General features: G+C 54.8%; 1 protein-coding gene across 1 annotated transcript in view; it reads right to left on the bottom strand.

Moving 5' to 3' along the window:
* Positions 1-552: 552 nt before the first annotated feature.
* Positions 553-7,690, bottom strand: part of FAT2 (FAT atypical cadherin 2) — a 54,953-nt gene continuing 47,815 nt past the window's right edge. Inside the window, exons 22-24 of the mRNA XM_086851419.1 lie at positions 5,143-5,296; positions 2,925-3,517; positions 553-2,140 (exon numbers count right to left, since the gene is read on the bottom strand). Of these exons, the coding sequence (XP_086707545.1) occupies positions 1,608-2,140; positions 2,925-3,517; positions 5,143-5,296 (1,280 nt within the window). The 3' untranslated portion in view covers positions 553-1,607. The remainder of the gene's footprint in view (positions 2,141-2,924; positions 3,518-5,142; positions 5,297-7,690) is intronic.

Here is a 7,690-nt window from a genome sequence, read left to right as displayed (position 1 = left end):
CCCTGGGGAGTTAAAAAGTTTGAAGGAAAATATCATTCTTATTCGTGCTGCTTCTGCTGCTGGGAAGAAAAATTTGTGATTTCCTTATGGGCAAAATTAAATGTTCTCAAAGTACAGAAATGCACTATTTTAGGATGATGTTCAGAGGGATTTAACAAGCATTATAAAACCAACTAGGTATAATAGTTCTAATCTAGGCGGGGACTGCTTTCTGCTGAGCAGAGCTGGTGAAAAAATGTTGAGAGGTAAAACAGGCACTGTTTATTGGGGATGCAAATCAAAAGCTTCAGTTTGGGTCCTTTCAACCCCTTTACTCCTGAGCTAAGAGATACAGGAGCCTCATGGTTTCCCAAAGCAAGGCAAGGTACTGTGGGTCTGTCTGCTTCATCCCTCTGGCACTTTGAGGATCCTCAAATATTGTTTAACTTCCTGTCTTGGTACTTCTCTGAGAGCTTTTGGTGCCCAAATGAAGTTGTTATTCTCTTGGATGGAGCCTAGGCAAGGAGGTCCTATCTATTTACAAGAGAATCCCTGAGATACTGAATAAAATCATAATAGTAAAAAAATCCAAACTCTTTTAATACTTTCCAAAAATTCAACAACAAAAAAAGTTACATCAAACAACCAACCAAAGAAAACCTCTCACGAAGAAATGATACATTTCCAAGCACAAGGACAGACAGGCAAACCCATGCTCAGTAGCCTCGGTGCCCCTCTCTGGTCAGAGACTCCAGGCAGTGCTGGCCAGTCTTTCTGGGATACAGCACGGAGTCCCTGCTGTTGGCAGGACCACGTACAGCTGCACTCAGTGTGGGACCGTGACACTGTGGGGACAAGGCTGTGCACACAATCCTTGGGGCAGGGTCCCCTTTACTCATGTGCACACAGCCCAACTTTGCTTTGAGTCTGGGTGGCTCCTGCTGTAACAAACCTTGCTGCTTGGTTTTTCTACAGAAATGGACCCTTTTTTTTTTCTTCTTCTTTTTTTTTTTTTTTTTCCCCTTGGACTTCTGTTAGCCAGTGAGGGATGTGCTGGTGGGACCAGCTGCATTCCCTCTTCTCTCTCCCAGTGTCAGGGAGCAGACATGAAGAGGGTTTGCACCAGCTGATCCATTCCACAAACAAACTGTTGGCTTGATGCAAGCCCTTGGAGCAGAGCTGGGAGCAGGGAGTGTCTGTACCCCACATGGGGCACTGCCAGGCTGTGCACTGCCAGTCCTTTCACCCTTTTCTCCACCATGACTGCTGCCATACCTGCAGTGCTTGCCCTCCTCCTCCCCATGGCCAGGAAGCCTGGAGTGGGAGGAGGTAGCATGCTGTGGTGTTGGAGGCAGACCCTTGGTGAGGAGGCAGGTTAGTCACTGGCATCCCAGGAGCATCCTCCATGTCCCAGCAGTGGCTGGAGCATTTCCCCTCCGTTTGCAGCAGGAGCACCATGGAGGGCAGCGAGGGGAAAGATCCAGCCAGAAACAACCCAGCCGTGCAGCGGGAGACGCTGCAAGCTGAGGGGGACACACAAAAGCCTCCCTCCAGCAGCGTGTGCCAGCCCCCTGCACTCTGCTCTGCGTGGAGATGTGCTTCTCTCCTCATCCCACGAGCAAGCCCCGTTAGAACATCACCTCCTCGCAGCTCCCGTAGTCACTCTCCACCATGTCGGAGCCCTCGTAGTTGGGCGGTGGCAGGGGCTGGGCTCGGATGCTGGGCTGGTGGCCCAGCTCGCAGTCGGCGTAGGAGGGCTGGGCCACGCTCAAGCGCATGCTGACCCTCTTGTAGCCCGGCTCGGGCTGGTACGGGACCCCCTCACCCTGCACCAGCTGCGCTGGGTAATAGCTGATGGCCGTGTACTCGTTCTGGCACTGGGATGCTCCCATGTCCACAGGGCCCAGCGGCAGGAAGTCCTCCAGGTTCTGGTTGCTGTAGCGGGGTGGGATGGGGGCTCGCTTGTTGCTCTGGTCCAGCGGGAAGGGGAAGCCCCCGTAGAGAGCGACCGGCTCCGTGTCTGCTGGGGGAGGGGGCGGCGGCGGGAGAGGAGGGTGAGAGGAGGAGGCAGGGGGGCCTTGAATGATCTCGTAGTGGGAATATTCCTGGACATCTGATGACAGGTACCGGGGGGGCCAGTAGGTCGTTTCTGCTGGGTAGACTGGAACGAAAGAAAGACGTGTTAGCCACAGCTCTAGTGGCTGTTGCCTCTCTCTTGCCCTCCTGCCAATTCCTTCTGTAGGCTCTGAGCTCCTACAGGAGATGTGGCAGACTGGGGAGAGGAGAAGCAGGGATAGGGGAGGTGTAGTTGCTAATTTGGGTATTGTGGGGACCCGAGATCACCCCTGGCTGTGCTGAGGCAGTGTCCCCATCAGCCTACAGATACTCTAGCACCCAAAAGACACACTTCATCCTTGTGTTTGGATGCAAGAAACTCATGTTATGAAGGGACTGGGGCAGTGATCCAATGATCCTGTGTATCTGCCTTTCCCTGCAGTTACTCATGTGAGGAACTCCTTCATGGGGTAACCTTGCTGTCCACAGCCATTCAAGAGTTCCCCTGAGAATTTGATCCCTCTGCCCAGGAGCACTGATGAAAATTCTTCACGAAAACTCTTACTGACTTTTAGGATCTTGGTTTGTTTTTTTTCAGTTTTTCTCTTTACAAGTTTTTTTTTGACCCAGGATCACAGCCTGCTGTGCATTAATGGTTTCCCTGCTGGTTGTGTACAAGACCAAGCAGGTTAAAGCAGAAAACTGGGACATACTGGTGAATCAGGAGGAAAAGAGCCAATGACAGCCCTGTAGCAGTTCTGGGGCAGTATTTGCCCCTGCTTTGTGTTTCTTTAACCAACACCATTTGTCCCTCATGTTTGCAAACCTCAGATCCACTTCCCAAGGGAAACAGGGATGTGTAAGAGCAAGAAAAATCTGTGGCTACTGACCCATCTCCTCCCTGGCCCAGGTGCACTTGATGAAGGACTCGTTGTCAGAGTTGGACGGGGGTGCAACGGGGGGCAGGTTTGGGGCCACGCTGCACACGATGGTGCCCCGGTGCTTCGGGGCGTTGGCCGAGTTGAAGGTGACGAATTCAGGGGTGCCGGTGGCTTTGCGCTGCTCCGGCGTGGCCCGGTCCAGGTTGTTGTGCGCCGCGTCGCTGAGGATGTTGAGCTCGATGGGGGGCACGGGCTGGGTGCCCACGCCCACGCTCTTGGAGAACTCGCTCTTGGAGAGCAGGTCGGGGTCCTCGCGGGCCACCGGCTTGTGCACCTTGGCGCGCTGGCGGCAGCGCTTGCGGACGAGCACGAAGGCCGCGGCCAGGATGGCCGCCCCCAGCACGCCGGCCGCGATCTCCGCGATCTCCTCGGGGCCCAGCGCCCACTGCGTGGGCACGATGGCGGGCGTGATGATGGGCTGGGTGCAGTAGTCCCCCTGGTAATCCGACGGGCAGATGCAGTGCACGGAGCCCTGGCTGCTCACGCAGCGCCCGGCGTTGCGGCACGGGTTCTCTTGGCACTCCTCTGCCAGCTTCTCACACCTGTGGGGGAAAGGGATGGAGACAACCCCTGTCAGCCTGGGATGCACCACAACTGCCTCATCCTGTCCAGGCTCTGGCTTACACCACCCAAGGATGCTCTATCCTGCTCTGCTCTCCCTCCCTCACTGGATTCTTGCTCCCTCCTTATCCTGGCAGAGGATCCTTGAGTATAAAATGATGCTTTCCAAGAGACCTCCTATTTTTCAGTTATATGCCCAAATTAAAATGGGGGGCTTTCTGACTCAGAGGACTGTTTGGAATTCTAGGGCTAACACTAGATGTTCCCATCCTGTTAAATTAGGGAGCCCAGGGTCAGTGTGAGGTGTGTTAACATTTTATGAAATCTCCCATGTCCTCCAAGCTCTGTGGAGCCTCTGGATGGTCTGTGGATGTCTGCAGGTTGCATTTGGGAAAAGACAACCCTGTGAGGTGGTGAATGGACACCCCTGCTAGAGAGGATTTTTGACACTTCAGGGAGCATCTGCGGAACTGAGATGGAATTTCTGATTCTATATCCTGCTCCACCCCACACACAATCTAAATGTTTGCCTACAGGGGACCTTTCCTTCTAACAGCAATCATCTCCCCATGCTGGGAGGAATATACAGTGCTTTGGTGACTTCCCTTCCCTTTTTTTTGTTCTCATTACTGAACACTCTGTGAGATTTGCACTTGTAGTCAGTGATTTAGGATGTGTGAGCAGATGTGTGCAACAGGCACCCACAGGCTCCAGCTGATGTCAGGTATTACACTGCCACCTAATGCTCAGCTACAGGCTTTTATTCCAAGAGCTGAGCAGATCATTTCTGCCTTTGCCCTGATCCACAGGACCAGTGGCCATCCTGGCTACATGGCTAAGGCAGAAGGATGAACTGGTGTGATGCTGTTTGAGTCTGTGCTGGGAATCTCTGACCAGGCTGGGCTGGAGGCAAGGTGGGGGTCCTGGAGGTGCTGCTGGGCTGGGGTGGTAATGCCCACTGTCTTGAGCTGGGATTTGAGTTGGATGAATCACAGCTGTGAGCTGGGACAGAGATTTCTTCTGCATGAACCCTGTAGAGCTGGTCCCTTTAGTACCCTGCAGGATGGGTGTTCAGGCTACTGAGACAGGGGGCACCTCACAACTCTGCCAGGCAAGTTCCCCCAGCCTCAGGGCATCCTCCTGCCACCCAGTGCAGTGCCTGCCTGTCCCCTGCTGCTAGGGCCCTCATCACAGCTGAGCTCCCCCCACCTCAGCCAAGGTGTTCCCATTACTGCTGGACTCAGCCCCTGTCCCAGGGAGCAGCAGTGTGTGTGAAGACTCTTGCCCCCAGCAAGCACTGCCCCACGGCACCTGCAGGCACCAAAGTACCTGTAAACAGAGGAGATGGTTCTGTTTTCCCTCCTGCTCAGAGGAGACAGGCACAGAGGGACGGTGACATTTGTGTGTTTACACAGTTTGTGTACATTGTGTTTATAGCTGTGTCCTGTTCTGCTCAGCTCTGCCCTCCAACACCTCCCGGCTGCAATGCTCAGATGGCTGCAGTCTGCAATAATCGCAGAGTGTGTGGATCTGGTGAGCTCCAGAAACGTGCAATGCTGATGTTTGTGGCTCATCATGGGATGTCACCTGTCCCCCCAGGCCTTACCTTTCGCCCAGGTACCAGTCAGGGCAGTGGCAGGAGTAGCCGGTGGCTGAGAGGGTGCAGGTTCCCCCGTGCAGGCAGGGCTTGGACTCGCAGGGACTGTCCCCAAGCTCACAGTGCTCACCAGAGAACAGCCCGGGGCAGATGCAGGTGTAACCTGGAGGGGGTGAGAGTGAACACATCCATGTGGAAAAACGAGCAAGAACAGGGAGGAGCAGTGTCTGGTGCTGATGGCCCCTGCAGGGGGCTCGCACAGCTACCCAAGCGCAGGTGCTTGCTGCTGCAGCAGGTGCTGTGGGACACCCAGGCCATCCCTGGAGGCCTGATGGGTTCAGTAACAGGACCTGCTGTGCTTGCTGGAGCCTGGGTGGCCACTCTGGGGCAACACAGTGGCACTAGGGAGCTGTCTGAGCAACAAGTCAAGCCTGTCCTCCCCTGACACAGATCAGAGATGCAGTCAGAGCACAGCTTTATTGCATGGAGAAGCTGAGGGACAAATCTGGGATAAAGGAAGGGGAACTTGGCTGGCTGATTCACAGTTTCTGACTCTGTAAAGTGCAATCCCCTGTAATTTGTTGTTCTCAGGAGTCTTTGGTCCTGAGAGTTCTTGTGGTATGAAGTGCCTGTCTCAACATGCCGAGTTTCTCCTGCTTACAGGAGATGTCTGCTCACAGTCAGAGAGAAACCCAGCACAGCCAGGGACTTGGAGGGGGCTCCTGCTGTTTGTGCTTTTGGCTGCTGTTTAGCGTAGTCCTGAGCATGGGAATGTCCCTGCCTGTGCTGAGCTCCTGCTCATCACCTGGCTGGTGCTGCTGGGTGGGAAATTCAGAGTTTCCACCTTGCAGCACACTTGAAAAGTCTGCTACTCATCCACAAGCTGAACAACCTTGCTTTAGAGCATGGGGCAAACAACCTGGGCCTGTTTCCACATGTGTGTCAGTGGCTGTAGCAGAAGGACGTGCTGACACTGGTGCAGCAGGTGCTGGACACTGCCCACAGGGTTGTGTGTGCCCAAACACATGTCCTGGATGTGGGGCTCTCTTGTGTTTGTGGTCCTGAGCGCTGTGGTTGGGGTGGTGCTGGGCTGGCCTGGGCCCTCTCCCCACAGATGTGTTCTCACATGGCCACGTGGCTCCCCGGGCTCGCTCCCACAGGCGAGTCCCTGCTTGTGCTGTAATCCCACGCCCGAGATCCCTGGGCACAGCTTTGCATGAGCTGGTGCTGCCTGCCCGGGGTCCCCAGGACTGAGCCCATGGCACTCAGGGAAGCCAAGCAACCAGGATAACCTCACAAAGAAACATCCCTTGGGCAATCCCTTCCCTGCCCATGTCCCACAGGCTCTTTCCTGGTCAGCTGGGCCATCTGCAGGAAAAATTGTTCATCCTGGGAGGAAACCATGGGAAGGGCACTGAATGATCATTAGGTTATTAGTGAGGGAGGGATTTTTCACCTCCCTCTCACTGTATTCTCTCTGCAATGAAAGCAGGGGATGTCTTGACTTAGAGCAGAGAAGTGTTTTCCCACTGTGGGCTTTGAGCCCCTTCCAGCCAGAGGGGTTTTCTGTGCAGAGGGTCTGAAGGCTGGGGTGTGAATGCCAGCCAGACTAACTGTTCTGTACATTTACACCTGGTGTCAAACAAGTTCACCTGAACCAGGCAGCTGCTGAGTCGACAGGGCTGGGAATCTTGTTCCCAGAGGCAGCAGGCAGGGCAGGAGAAGGTGGTGCCTCCTCTGTCCTCACTTGCTCGCCGGGCAGGGTGTGCTTTGGCAAGGGTCCCAAAGAGCAGAGCTGCAGGAGCAGCTTCTGCCCCACACAGCAGCGTGGGAAGCATCCAGTGCCCCTTGGAGGGGCTGGGGCACAGGCAGTACCCATCTCATAGACAGGGTGTTACGGGGTGCAGCCCTGCTGTGCTGGCAGCTACAACGACTTGTAGGGCAGTGACACACGGCTGGACATCACTGGGAGCAGCTCCTCTCCTCACAGCCCTGTCCCTGGGGTACAGCTCACTGCAAGGAGACCCTCTGATGGCTGGAACGGGGCAGCTGGGACACTGCCTAGGGCAGAGCCTGTATCAAACCTCTTTTGGGTGTGTGCACCCCACATTAGCCTGGGATTCTTGATTTGAGCTTAGGGCTTTCCCACATCCCTTTGCATAGCCCTGGGGAGTCACTCACTGCAGCGGGAAGAGACCAAGATCTTGGCTTGTTTCTGCCCAGATACCATCACTGCATGATCCCATCTTGCCTGATTCCAGCCTTGTTAACAGCTCCTTAAGCTAAAAGGATGCAGAGGGGTGGGTGGAATTTCTATATGCATTGGAGTTTTTGGCAACACTCTGCTCTCCTATGTCATGCACACTCCTTGGAAACACCTTCCTGCCCTCTGGGCCCATGGTCCACTGAGAGCCAGGATGATGATCTCACACCCTGCAGCTGCTGCTGCACCGAGTCACTTGAGGTCCCCTGGGATGGAGGACCTCTGCTTCCCCTCTGGAATAGCCCCTTCACAGGGATCAATAAAATTGTGCATCGTTCCCCACCAACTGCTTAC

Source organism: Cyanistes caeruleus, chromosome 15, assembly GCF_971803275.1.
Source record: "Cyanistes caeruleus chromosome 15, bCyaCae1.hap1.1, whole genome shotgun sequence".
NCBI classification, from domain to species: domain Eukaryota; kingdom Metazoa; phylum Chordata; class Aves; order Passeriformes; family Paridae; genus Cyanistes; species Cyanistes caeruleus.
Note: the sequence above shows the minus strand (reverse complement) of the source record. Positions and strands in the feature narration are given on the sequence as shown.